The following is a 13,371-nucleotide window of genomic DNA, read 5'->3' as shown; positions in this document are numbered from 1 at the left end:
CCCCCATGCAGACCCTGGCTGACCCCTAGCCTCTCCCATTCAGTCAAGCACATCTTCCCCTATCCCCATTTGTTTCTGCACCTCCATGTGTCCTTGCACCCCCTGTCTATATGTGTTCCTCCACCCCCACAGACACCCACTCCTCCATCCGGCCCTGCACCTCCCTCCCCTCTGTGGCCCTGCATCTCCACTCCCATTCAGTCCCTGCCCCAGTTTGTCCTCCCCCACTAGCCCTTCTGAGCCTTCTGTTCTACCACCACATCGCCCTCTGGTGGGCAAGAGGCAGATCTGCAGCAACTTTTCTGCAGAGGCTTTTTCTGCACACAAAAAAAAAAATAAAAAAAATGCATGGCTTATTAATTATGCACACGTGCAGTGATGCAGAATTCCCCCAGTTGTAGCTCTTTTCCTCTTCTACAGCAGAACCGGTGACAATAGATAATAAAATGGATGGTTTGTAAAAGCTCTGATAAACAAGTTAAAGCAAATAGAGCTACATCTGGAAGCACTTGATAGTTGCTTGTAAAATAGTTTTCTACCAGTTTCTGTGCACTACCAGTAAAATACTGTGAAAAGAATACATTATTTTTCATATGAAGGGAGAAAAGTGAATTAGAATTACTAAATTATTTTAGTTTTAATAACCAAAGGTATTGTAACGATGTTTTAAAATTGTATTTAATGTTCATCTGACAGTGTCCCTCCACATTTGTGATAAGGCTCTGGACACCTTTCTCCAGAGATCTCTCATGTTTGTTTTAAAGTCCATTGTTTCTCTAATTCTCTGTTCCTGACAACTGATTGGCCACACCATCTTCTTGCATGAATAGTCAGAATCTGGTAGAGGCACAGCAAGGTACCAAAGAATTTAAATAGGTATCTCCAGAACTGTGAGTCATAGTCACTATTCCAGACAAGTTTTCAGAAGTTGAGGATGGACTTGAAGATTCGACTAGTCCTTTTTGCATCTCACTTTTATTTCAGTGTAGGCTTCCCTATCCAGGTGAGAGTAAAACAACAGAGCCATTCACAGATTTGTTTCTTGTATGTGATTTTTATTTCTTTGCTGGATGGCTGGGATACCTTCCTCACCCTCCACCCTTTTAACATGCTAGGAAATAAGTTGGACAATTATTTTTAATTAATCTGAATGTTTTGATTCTTTTCAGTTTCCCTTTTTCCAGATGTGTTACATTTCTGACAGAACTGGCATGTGAAAAAAATGTATTTTTCTTGCAGGTGAACACTGAACAAAGCTATGAAGGTAAGTGTGATTTATACAATACTAGAAAATTACTGTAATCAAAAAACCAGGAATGTATCAGCCCTCTTACTGAGCTGAAATCATTTAAATTTAAAGTACATAAATGCAAAGAGCTTGGCATATCTTACTGCTTCAGGTTACAACTATTCCTAAATGGTACTTGTGTTTCACCCTGTTATTTTTTGCTTCTTAAATAGGAAATATTCTCTCCTAATGTCCATTATTAACTCTCCATTATTAGGGCTCCCTTGGTATGAAGTTACAACACTTTGCCATTAGTTTCTAGAGCTGTTCTTGTCATCCTTCCCCTCTGCTCCAGATTGAAAGCACTTTGCTTTATCGTGAACTTCAAATAGAAGCTTTACTTTTTTTGCAATTACTTTTTAATCTTTATTGAGTTTCTTAACAGTTTTCTAAGAACAGCTTTAACTGAGGCAAGTTGTTTAGTGCATGTGGGAGACTAATGCACAGTCCACATAAGAGGCAAGGTTATAATTGCCATCAGGGAGCATATGAGGACATCTTGAACTGTAAGCTAGAGCCATTTGTCCTCAGAACACTGAAAGAATGATTGGATATTACACTATTGCGCACAATCGTTTTAAAATGTCTATATTATATAATTAGGGTGTTTACAAATGAGGCCATTTTTGAGAGAGATCATATAAAATGGGTTTTAAGAAAGGGCAAATTAGGACTTGATTCTCCACTGCGATCCTCTTGCCTCATTTACATCTCTACAAATTGAGTGCAAAATGGGTGAAAAATGCTACCACCAGCATGAATGCAAAATTCAGATTTGGGAGCATTTTACACCCACTTAGCTCAGGTATAAATGATGACACAAAGTTCAAGACAGTGGAGAATTAGGTCCTCAATAGTATCTAATTATAGCAGTCTAATTATATAGCACCTTCCATTCTGAATAATCATAAACTGCTTTTGGACTTATTATTTGTATTGTAGTAGTACCTAAAAGTCCGAGCCAGGATCAGGGTCCCTTTGTTCTGAGCCCTGTCCAAATGCATAGTAAAGAGTCCCTACCCCAGAGAGTTTACAATTAATTTAGAACTAAAACCAAGTGAGTGTAACAAACAATAGGAAGAGCATGGAAGGGCGGACAAGGATAACTGTTATCGGAAAGAACACAGTTACAATAGATTTGCCTTTTATACTGTTATAGCATCACAAAGGATATAGTTCTGGCCCCATTGAAATCAATGGCAAAATTCCCAATGACTTCAGTAGGGTCAGAATTTTCCCTGATATTGAGAAGAACATGCCAGGTACCCATGTGCTATATTTTTATAATCCATATTTTCTCACACTGTTCAAGCATAAGAAGTTTCACATCTTTGATATCTCTTGCAGGAGTTGCCTTCCCAGAGAGTGAAGAAGAAACCATTTTTAGTTTAATTTTAAAATCCAATAAAGGTAATCAATTTAAAACAAAATGCAGTGAATTAGTTTCTTATGATTCTTTACGTGAGCTATCCTTTATAAATTTAACAGGACTAGGAAAAATCCCTGGAAAGATTTGACAGAACCTTGTACTGAAAGTATGACTCAGTTTGTTTAAATTACATTGTATTATACAGAACTCATTGTTCTCAGATTTCTCCTTCTGTTTGACCTTGTGTGTGAATACCTTGCTCCCAGTGCTGTAAGTAGAGCTATGGGAAATATCAGCAAAATCCTCAAACCACAAGGACGTAACCTGGTTCCAGGTTTTGTTGCAAAATGGAAACTCAGACCAGATTAACTGAAAAGTTTGCCAGGTTCACAAATCTCGCAAGAATAAAAGGGGCTCCGTTTTATATGAAGCCAAGTGACACTCTGTTTAGCTATGAAATAAGGCAAAACCTATGGCACTGAATATTTTTGGATGGAAAAATGAAACTAAGTGGCTTTGGCTTGCATTTTTGGGGTCATTCATAGTAACTGGGTCTCAAATGCTGCTAGTTACAAGACCTGAAGTCAATGTCATTTTTGCTTTAAGCTTCTGAATCTTATCATTAAAGATCAGCCTGAGCCGTGAAGCTAGGATCCATGCCTGATTTCAGACATGGACTTCCCAGACTTCAAAGGTGTTCTGAACTGGGGTATAGTCTGAAGTTCTGTTAGTGGGTTCTCATGACATTAGGAATCACTCGTGATCTGTTCTCACATTGGCAGAACAAGGCCCTTGGTGGAATTTCAGTCACTATATGTACAGTAGGATACACACAGTTCTGTTTTTTAACTGACAGTAACAGGTTTTTTTCATCTGCACAGGCAGCAAGACCCGTTTATATGAAGGTGACATTACCCCCAAAAGACATCGCAATGCCATTGTCTGTCCATTTAACTGGTGCTTTTGGCCCAAGTCATCTAATGGACTCGTTGTCATCCCCTATGTCATCTCTTCTTCCTACAGTAAGATTTCATTCTAACATTGCTAACATGGGTGAGGAGCAGCCAACTAGCAGCCTCCCGGGCCAGTTTTTTCTGCCCATGAAGAGCTATTGAGAGCATAGGACTTGTATTTCAGCATGGAACATTCAGCACAATGATGTGGCTACATTAAGTGTTTCACTAATTAATGTTCTGCTGGCTCTGTCAAATAGCTGTCAAGAAGCTGGGCTGAAAAAGGGAGAGGAGACACCTGCCTCTCCGCAAACACCTTCCCATAGGATAGAATGAGTCACTGGAATGCTTCCTCACCTTTCCTCCACCTCATCTCCCCCCGTCCCCCTCACACACACACGAGAGAAGAGAAAAAAGGCGAAAATCTCTCCCTCCCAACAGTCAAGAGGCAAAGAGAGAGAGGGGAAAAGAGGAGACATAGAGAGGTGAAAGTCCTCTCCTTTCCAGATGCCATGCCAACACTTGTGGGCACGGAGTAGCAGAGAGAGCCAAGAGATGCCCTTCCTCCCAGCCAGAGGTGGCTTAAGCTTTAACAGGGCATGGGTCAGTCAGGATTTCGGGCCCCCCCCCCACCTCCAGTACATATCCACCAAAAGTCTGTATGGGCCTCCTGAGGAAGATTTTCTCCCAGACTCTTCCCCTGGGCCAGATGCTACAGTGGTGAATGTGTGGTAGGTAGATTTTCTCATTCATCCTGACTCCTCTGCACAAACTTATCTTTTCTGTAGATCACTTCTGATGCCACATGTAGCATTTGGCCCTGAAGCTGGCCTCTTAAGACAACATATGCAGTAGGTTGTGTGGACTTTACTTTGCACACAACTGCCCCGCTGTTACCCTCCTAAGGTTTCCACTTCCCTGGATGCCGGAAGGCCAACAATGGGACACAACTTTCCCTCCAGCTCTTTCCATTCTTTCTTCTTTAGAGGGCTTCCCCCACCCTAGGTGTTAGAGCTGGATCTCAGCAATTCCTTTTCCCCTGTCCCATTTAAACACAGGGAGAAGGAGGTTTTCCAGTTTCTTCCTGTGACTTCCCACATGGGCATATGAACACTCCAACACTACCTGATCTTTGTGCTGAGCTAGCTGATTGGTGCCTACTTTCCTGCACTTGCTGTTAGGCAATAGGAGCCAAGTGAGGAACAGGTCCGTTGGAGATAAGGCAGATAGACCCTTGGGGTGAGCTGCTGCTCCCACACCATCACCACGGGTGATGGAACTTTGCCACACAGGGCTCTATGGTCTCAAATCCATAGCCCCTTCTTAAGTCAGGGTCTGGGCTATGATATTCTAAAGATCTTGCCTTAGAGCCTGATGTTGCTGATGTTGTGCGTAGGGAGTCCCATTGGAGTCAATGGGAGCCTTGTGTGCAGAGCACTTTCAGGATCAGACCCCTATTTCAGCTCTGCAGCTAGCATGTTTGTTCATTTATGTAAATATATTTGTTTATTAGGTGCAGCCCTATGGCTTCTGGCATGTTATTAGTGCCACAAAACTAGGCTACTGCTGCCCTAAAGCGTCTCTCTCTTTCTCTCTCTCTCACACACACACAGGTGTGCTAATGACTCCAGTTTATATCAACTAAGCACTATATCTATTCCTCCCCCAGCTCATGAAGAGAAAGCTCTGATTGTTGGTGCCATCCAAGAGTATGAGACCTTGACTTGCATTCACTTTGTAGACCGCACAACGGAAACTGACTATATATATATTTCTCCAAAGGATGGGTAGGTGCCAGTGCACTGAGTCTGTCGCTTTTTGATTTATAAAATTAAGTGTGAGTAAAATGAGTACTCCTAGACATGAGGGACTACTCATTGGTTTGATCCAGAGCAGGTAAAATAGGCACTAAGTAATCAGAATTCCTGACATTGTTGATGCACCTTAATCTTGATCTGCAGCCCCCCGGCTATTCCAGTACCTCTCCATAACAGCTTTGCCCATAGACCATGTATCTTGACATATGGCACTTCCTCCTATTCCTTTCATGCTTACTCCCCAACACAACCAACCAACCAACCTCAATTCTGACCTGCAGCGCCCGTGATGTTATAATGGAATCTGATCCCTACAGACTCCCATTAATTTCAATGGACTTTGGATCAAGTCACTGTTCCTGACTCAAAGCAAGCATAGCCCTGGCCCTTCTTGAGTACAGACCAGCCAGTTTTACTGAATTGGTTAGTGAAGCAGGTAGAAACTTTAACAGACTTGTTTTCACTTGTGATCGAAAGTGGGGTTTTTACCCATTTCTCTGGAAGTGAAATGCTATTATCCCAATTCACTTTGTCAATGTTCCTAGGCTGGTATAGTAACTGTGACAGGTACTGCAGTTTCCACATGCTGTTCACAGCTCACACATTTTAACAATTTATTTCTTCTATGGATTCTGTTCAAGAGTAAAATTATAGCTACAAACCAGCTCAAAGTATGTTGGCTGAAAAGTCCAATCACTGGGCAAGAATGAAAAAAAACAAAAACTCCCACAGGAACAGAAAGATTTTGCTAGCCAGCACAGGTGATTCTTTCTGCAGCAGCAGCCTCTGAACCAGTCAGCTGTGGATTGCAATTAGGGTTAGCACCAGCCTTTGGGTTTCATCACCGAATTCTGAATGATATTCTCTCATTCTCTAGCTGCTGGTCTTACTTTGGAAAGGTTGGGGGTTCCCAAGTGGTATCAGTGCGCAAAGGGGGTTGCATGAGGAAAGGAATAATTCAGCATGAACTAAACCATGCACTGGGGATGCTGCATGAACAGAACAGGAACGACAGGGACAAATATGTAGTGATTGCATGGCAGTACATTAGTCCAGGTATGTACCATATTATATACTTGAACTCGATTGACCGAGAGAGAGAGAAATTATATTAAGTCAACCATTCTGAGGCCTAAAGTATTATGTTCTGAATCTGTAACTTTTCCTCAAAGTAAATTCCTCACTCTCAGGGGCTGTACAAGAGTGTACAGCTGGCCTCCCTGTTAAGTGCCCAGAAAAAGGTGAAAAAAGTTTGTAAATGTCTCATCCTGATGATCATTTGAATATGGATTTAACTAGATCTTCATCTCTGTGTTTGAAAATAGAAGCACTGCACTGTAATTTCTTGCCATTCTTTATTCTATCTATTTATATGGCCACTATCTCCATAGTATCATCCCTCCATTAACACCATGAGAGGCAAGGAAGTATTATTAACCCCACAACACCCCTTGAGGCATAGGCGCCGACTCCATGGGTGCTCCAGGGCTGGAGCACCCATGGAAAAAAATTAGTGGGTGCTTCGTACCCACAGGCAGCCAGCACGGCCCTCCAGCACCTCCCACCCACCGGCAGCGCCGCTGATCAACTCCTCCTCCTCTCTCCCAGTGCCTCCCACCCACCGCAGATCAGCTGTTCCACGGAGTGCCAGAGGCGCTAAGGGGGAGGGAGGAGGAGTGGGGACAGGCGTGCTCAGGGGAGGGGGCGGAACTAGGCAGGAGGAGGCAGGGCAGAGCAAGGGAGGGGTGGTGCAGGGGCAGGAAGGGGTGGAGTGGGAATGGGGCCTGAGGCTGAGTGGGGCTTGAGCAACCCCAGGGAAAGGAAGAAGCTGGTGTCTGTGTTGTGAGGTAATGAAGTGCTATTACTCCCATTTTACAGATGAGAAACTGAGGCACAGGGTAATTAAATGGCATACAGGAATTTTGTGGGAGAACTAGGAATTCCTCCCCTACATCCTGAGTCCCAGGCCAGTGCCTTAACCTCATGACCATCCTTCCCCATTCAATATGAACGTGCAGAGAGTTTAGGTAACCCACAGGTCACAGTGTGTTACACACCCAACCTGTGCCCAGTCCACAGACAATATGGGCACAGAGGTGGATGCAAATCACACACTGCCTAGTGGGTTGCACGTGCAATGCCAGATACACAAATGTAGATGACTGTAACCATAGATCTAAAGCATATTACCTTATCACTTTAGTATGTGATTGTCTCTTACTGCAAAGCAGTGTGTGAAGGATGCTATGTTGATTTGACGTAGAAGTAGAAATTGTTGCTGTGCTGATTTAGTTTGTTACTGGACTATGATTCACTTTTTAAAACATGATATATTGTAACTGACAGGTGATTTTTATCACTTTAAGCCAACCAGAGCTAATAACCTGGGCCTCAAGTATGACTATTCTTCCGTGATGCACTATCACAGGTAAGAGAATGAGGTTAGGTTGATATTACATTATCAAACACTGATTGGTTAGTAGCATCTGAACTGTAAATATAAAAAGGCAGTGTTTAATTTAAAAGTATATTTTTCAGAATATTACATTCAACAACAGTCCAAATTAAATAACTCTGCAGTGTTTTGAAGGTAAAACAATGAAACAACCCAGTGAACTTCTAGGCTGTTATTCCTCATATCACTACAGGTTTGCTTTCTCCAATACATCTGGAAAGGCAACCATTACTCCATTCCCTGATAGCACAGTGCCTATTGGACAGAGGTTTGGACTGAGTAACCTAGATGTGGCCAAAATCAATAAGTTATATGAATGTGGTAAGTAAGCCCAATATTATTCCTTATTCATTTTAATCCACTCTTGTGCTATGGTCTCATACTTTAAAAATAAATATATTTTGTACGGTCTCTGAATGGAGCAATACAATCAATATGCAACAGGTTCCAGGCCTGTGAGTTCATGGTGCAGATCTGTAGATTGGTTGGCATATGCTCCCTAGAAGACAATTGCCATCTTTGATAAAAATGACTGAAATGTGAAACCCAACTGATAGAGCACCATTTAAAAAAATGTAACTGCTCAACATATTGGTTTTTGCAAATCAGCTGGCCAGTTGGGAAAAGCCTGTGTAGAGATCAGACATTTGCACATATCTGTTCAGTAATGCACATTTTAAAAGCCATTTGTGGACATGGATGGCATTTCTGGAATGACAAGAGGTAGTTCCTCTGGAAAAGGTTCCAGAATGAGCAAGATGGAAGGAAAGATCCTCTGGAATAACCAGCCAAACAAAGGAAAAATCAAAGGCCCCCTTCTCAACACTGTTTAATTTAAACATACAGAGCAGTGGTTCTCAACCTGCAGGCTGCTTGAAGCCCAGTCAGCACACAGCTGCAGCCCACGTGACATTCTCAGGGCAATACAGGTAGTGTATATATTGTGAGGATGCGTCCCACATAACAAGCTGCATATGAGGCCCACAATGGTAAATAGCTTGAGAACCACCAATATAGAGGATAGCATATAGAGGTAAAATTCACCCTAGTGCAAGTATGCAAACCTCTGCACATAGCGCTTATGGGAGGCTTAGTTGGTGCATCTCTGCCCTTTTGCTGGCCCCATGCATAGTAGTGAATTTCACCCTGGAAAGTATATAAAGGGCCAGATCCACCCTAGGTCCCATAACAGCTTGTATGGGTAAAGACCTTGGCAACAGATGGCTGGGGGGAGGCTGCAACAGCAGACAGCTGCTGTGGATTGGCCCAGGCTAAGAATGCGGTACAGCCAGGTTGGCCAAAGGATGTGTTGATTCAGTAGCCTTCTTCAACAGGGCTTTTCTGTAGCCACAGAATATCCCATAGCTGTAATAGCCTCAGCCATCAACTAAAGCTGTCGTCCTCACTAGGAAAACCCTGATAAAGTGTTGCAGCTTCAGTATTGGCCACCATTCCTCATGGTGAATCCTCCCAGTGGAACAGAAGACCAGGCTAGCATACGGAGGTGTCATTTCTACTACCCTACAACAGGTTCAGTGAATCTGCCCCCTAGTGGTTATAGATAATCAGAAGGAGACATTTCCTTCTGGATTCCAACCCTTTGTAAGAAGCCAAACTAAACTGTCCTCCCTTACATGTGTTTCCATATCAGATTCATTACTCTGTCTGGAAATTAAGAGTGTGTATATCATACTGAGCACTTAATTCTATTATTGCTTTTTCTGTGCATCCAGTAGCATTAAGATCTTTTCATTCTCTCCACCCCCAGGGATCCATAGCACTTTGCTCTCTAATTTGACTGGAAGTTTTTCCTCTACTATCTACCGATCATCATACCCCAAAAATACCAACTCTGTATGGCTGATTCGTATCCCTGCAAATAAAGTAAGAAGTGATTATGGAACGAAATGCTCTTTGCTAACTATTGAGGGCTAAGTGTGCAATCGGTTTCCAGGTACTCTTATCAATGACAATTGAACTTATTAGATAAATATTTTAGATTAAATAGTTTTACTTGAGCAATTGAATTAATAATAAAATCAACTCAGCTACTAGGAGTGAACTGTTGGAAGAGTTGGAGCTGTGTTGGTAAATTCTTCCATGATCTTTTCTCCAGATTTTCCTGCAGTTTAATTCCTTATATATCCAGTCCTCCTCAGACTGTGCTTCCAACCATATTCTGGTTTATGACGGAGGCAGCAGGAGAGACACTGTCTTTCTGAACAAATTGTGTCGACCAGTGCAGCTCCCCTCAGTAGTGTCTTCTGGAAACATGATGCTTGTGGAGTTGGTCAGTGATGGCACCACATTGCCCAAATTTAAGGCTTCTTACAGTTTTGGTAAGTCTCCAGTCTCTCCCAGTAAGGCCTGAGACCATGTCTGACAACTTTCATTTATGCCCCAGAGCTGTGGATGATTATTTTAAATCAAATGCAAAACAAATGAAATTAAAAATGTTTGAGCAATGATGATGCAATGCGTAGGCATTACAATGGTTGGAAAAAAATCCTTCAATGGGTATATTTTGTACAGGCTGCTCAACCCCTCTTTATGCTGCTAGAGTGGCATAAGGAGGCCTCCTTGTAAGGCATAATCCATGTCAATGTGTGTATAGGTTTATGTGTCTGTGTGGACACCTCTGCGTGGGCATCTGTGTGTGTTTGTGCTAAGGGGGTCCCCATGTACATTTAATCCCTTTTCTGTTCCCAGTGCAATGTGGCAAGACTTTTACTGCCATGAATGGGAAATTTGAGTCTCCACTGTATCCGTCTCACTATCCTCCACTAACAGACTGTGCCTGGATAATGATAGCACCAGAAGGATCCAAGGTGAGCTGAGGTTACGTGCTGTAGGGCTGCCCTGGAGATAGAAGCAATGGCACATCAAATGGATTCTGGTCACTGTAGAATATCCAGCAGCTGTTTGGAATGTCAAATTATCAAACTGGAAGGGCACGCTTCTCCACTGTGCCCATTGAGAACCTTGGCGCTGCCCCAGGTTCTTCTCTGCCGAATCCAGACACGAGTTAAAGCTGCAAAAGGGGCACCTTTAAGGTATACTACTCCCAGAAAGCCTTTCACCAGTGGAGGGAGCATAGCAGACCCTCCTTCTGCCACCTACCTTCCCCTTCTCTCCCCACCCCTAACTTGCCCTCTCTTTTTCTACCCTGGCTAGTGCACGGGCAAAATTCTCCAGATCGTTTCTCCAGATGATTTAAGTTAATTTTGTACTGCAACCTGTCTGCATTTCAAATATCTGTGTAAGAGGGCTGGTTTCAGTGGGCACAGAACTGAGAGAGAACATTCCTGAACTTGCCTTTTTTAAAGAAAATGAATGAGATTGCGGGGAACTGCACCTACTTTGCAGGTAGGGGTATCATCACCTGTCTACCCGTGCAACAAATGGAGGCAGGCTTGAATTTTCTGACCTGTTTAAACATCATCCACTTTTGAAAAGTAAATCCCATCCACACTAATGTTTTTGTGTTTCTAGGACACAAAGGGGTGAGTGAGTTGAGTTAATGGCAATTTCACCAAGATATAATGAAATAGTGCTGGAATTTTCCAGTTAGTAAACCGAATTAATGCAGACCCATACATCTCTATCTCCAAGACTATAACAGGGTTCAAAAAAGAACTAGATAAATTCATGGAAGATAGAGCCATCAATGGCTATTGGCCAGGATGGACAGGGATGGAGTCCCTAGCCTCTGTTTGCCAGAAGCTGGGGTTGGGTGACAGGGCATGGACCACTTGATGATAACCTGTTCTGCTCATTCCCTCCGAAGCACCTGGCATTGGCCACTGTTGGCAACAGGATACTGGGCTAGAAGGACCTTTGGTCTGACCCAGTATGGCTGTTCTGATGTTCTTATAGTCTCCAAAGGGGACACATTAACATGCTGACTTACCCCCTTTCACTGTGAGCCCATTAAGTCTCACAAGCAAACAGGGCTGATCCTAGTTAATATTTTAATAGGAGACCTCCAAGGAAAACTCAGGAAAATGCAGGAACATAAGAGCGGCCATCCTGTGGAAGTGGTGTGGGTGACTCAGTATGTAATTTTCACTCTTCTGAGTCAGAACTGACCTGTTGCCACAGCATGGTGTTTGCTTTGTGGATGGCAATGCCGTCTTTCAGATGAGATTTAAAATTGAGGTCCAGACCCACTGTGGTTACTAAAAATCCTACGGCACATTTTGTAAGAGTTGGGTGGTGAGGCCTTAAAATCTCGAAAACAAGCATTACCTCTTAAGGGCTCTGAGCCAAAGGATGACAACCATGTTAAACTAGCTCCCAGCTCTTTCCTTCTCTCTGCTCTTTCATCCCTCATCACAGTTTCTGAATAAACCTTCTCAGACTTCTCTGATGCCCCATTCCTCCAACCTACCACAGTGCCCTCTCACGTCCACCCAAACTCTTAGAAACTGGCCAGTCCTGTAGAGTTAAAACCCCAGAGGATTAGCGAGTGCACATAAGGTTAGCACTGGTGACCTGTCCATATTTCAACTTGAGTAATTACATTCTACTCACCTAAATATCTTCCCCATTGGATGTGGGTTTCCCCACCTTTCCTGTTACAAATGTACGTATAGAGCTGCTGTGCAGGGGAAAGCAGTTGCTGTGATGCACCATCAGTGATGAGTGTAAGGGATCCTTTTGTATAGTTTGGGATGAAAGAGACTATCTAAATATTGTTGTTGTTATTTCCAGTAGTGCCCACATTGTGTTAGGCACTGTACAAATACTAAAGGCCCTCGTTAAGCAGCTTGTTATTTGATAAATCACCAGTTTACTCTTGCAGAGAATTTGGCTCATTATTAATTGAATGTTTTCCGGTGCCCTAACCCATCCAATCATGACTGTATGATTCACAGAAATTATGCACTGAGAACATAGTGGAGATGTCTGCTTTGCTTGTCTCCCACTGACAGATATCACTGACTATAGTGTCCTTCCTTCTGGAGGATTCGTTTCAATGCCAACATGACTACCTGGTTATTTACGATGGAGGCACAACCACAGCCCGTTCTGAGGGTAAATACTGTGCAAATGACCTAGTTCCAGGCTTCATCTCCTCTGGGAACTCAGCGCTTGTCCAGTTCCACAGTGACGACTTCCTGCAGTATCCTGGATTCCAGGCTGAATATTCATTCAGTAAGTATGAAGGCAGTAAAGAACGCAGTGTAATCTAGTAAACTGAGCATGGGGTTGGGGACCAGCAGCCCCTAAATTCTAACCCCAACTCTGCAGCTGACTCAGTGTGTGACATCAGGCAACATTTTCAAAGCCTAAAGTTCGGCTTCCCCTGACTTCTGTGAGAGCAGGAGGTATTTAGACCTGGAAATCAGGCGACTTATTTCAATATGACTCTAGGTGCCTTACTTCTGCCCAAGTTTGAAAATGTTGGTCTTTGGCCATAATCTCTGCAGAGTAATGCCTGCCTAGCACACAGAAGAGTTGTGTGGGTTAGCAAGACAACATTTGAA

General features: G+C 43.0%; 1 protein-coding gene across 1 annotated transcript; it reads left to right on the top strand.

Annotated features, from left to right (window-relative positions):
• Positions 1 to 934: 934 nt before the first annotated feature.
• LOC311521467 (astacin-like metalloendopeptidase) lies at positions 935 to 13,077 on the top strand (the record flags this gene model as incomplete). Its single annotated transcript, XM_084629801.1, has 11 exons — positions 935 to 1,003; positions 1,240 to 1,264; positions 3,539 to 3,679; positions 5,280 to 5,397; positions 6,305 to 6,483; positions 7,774 to 7,855; positions 8,076 to 8,203; positions 9,651 to 9,766; positions 9,999 to 10,221; positions 10,592 to 10,710; positions 12,817 to 13,077. The coding sequence occupies 11 exons, from the start codon at positions 935 to 937 to the stop codon at positions 13,075 to 13,077; spliced, it is 1,461 nt and encodes a 486-aa protein (XP_084485927.1).
• Positions 13,078 to 13,371: the final 294 nt, after the last annotated feature.

The sequence above is a fragment of the Lepidochelys olivacea genome (genome assembly GCF_965140295.1).
Source record: "Lepidochelys olivacea isolate rLepOli2 genome assembly, chromosome: 6".
Lineage (NCBI taxonomy): Eukaryota > Metazoa > Chordata > Testudines > Cheloniidae > Lepidochelys > Lepidochelys olivacea.
Note: the sequence above shows the minus strand (reverse complement) of the source record. Positions and strands in the feature narration are given on the sequence as shown.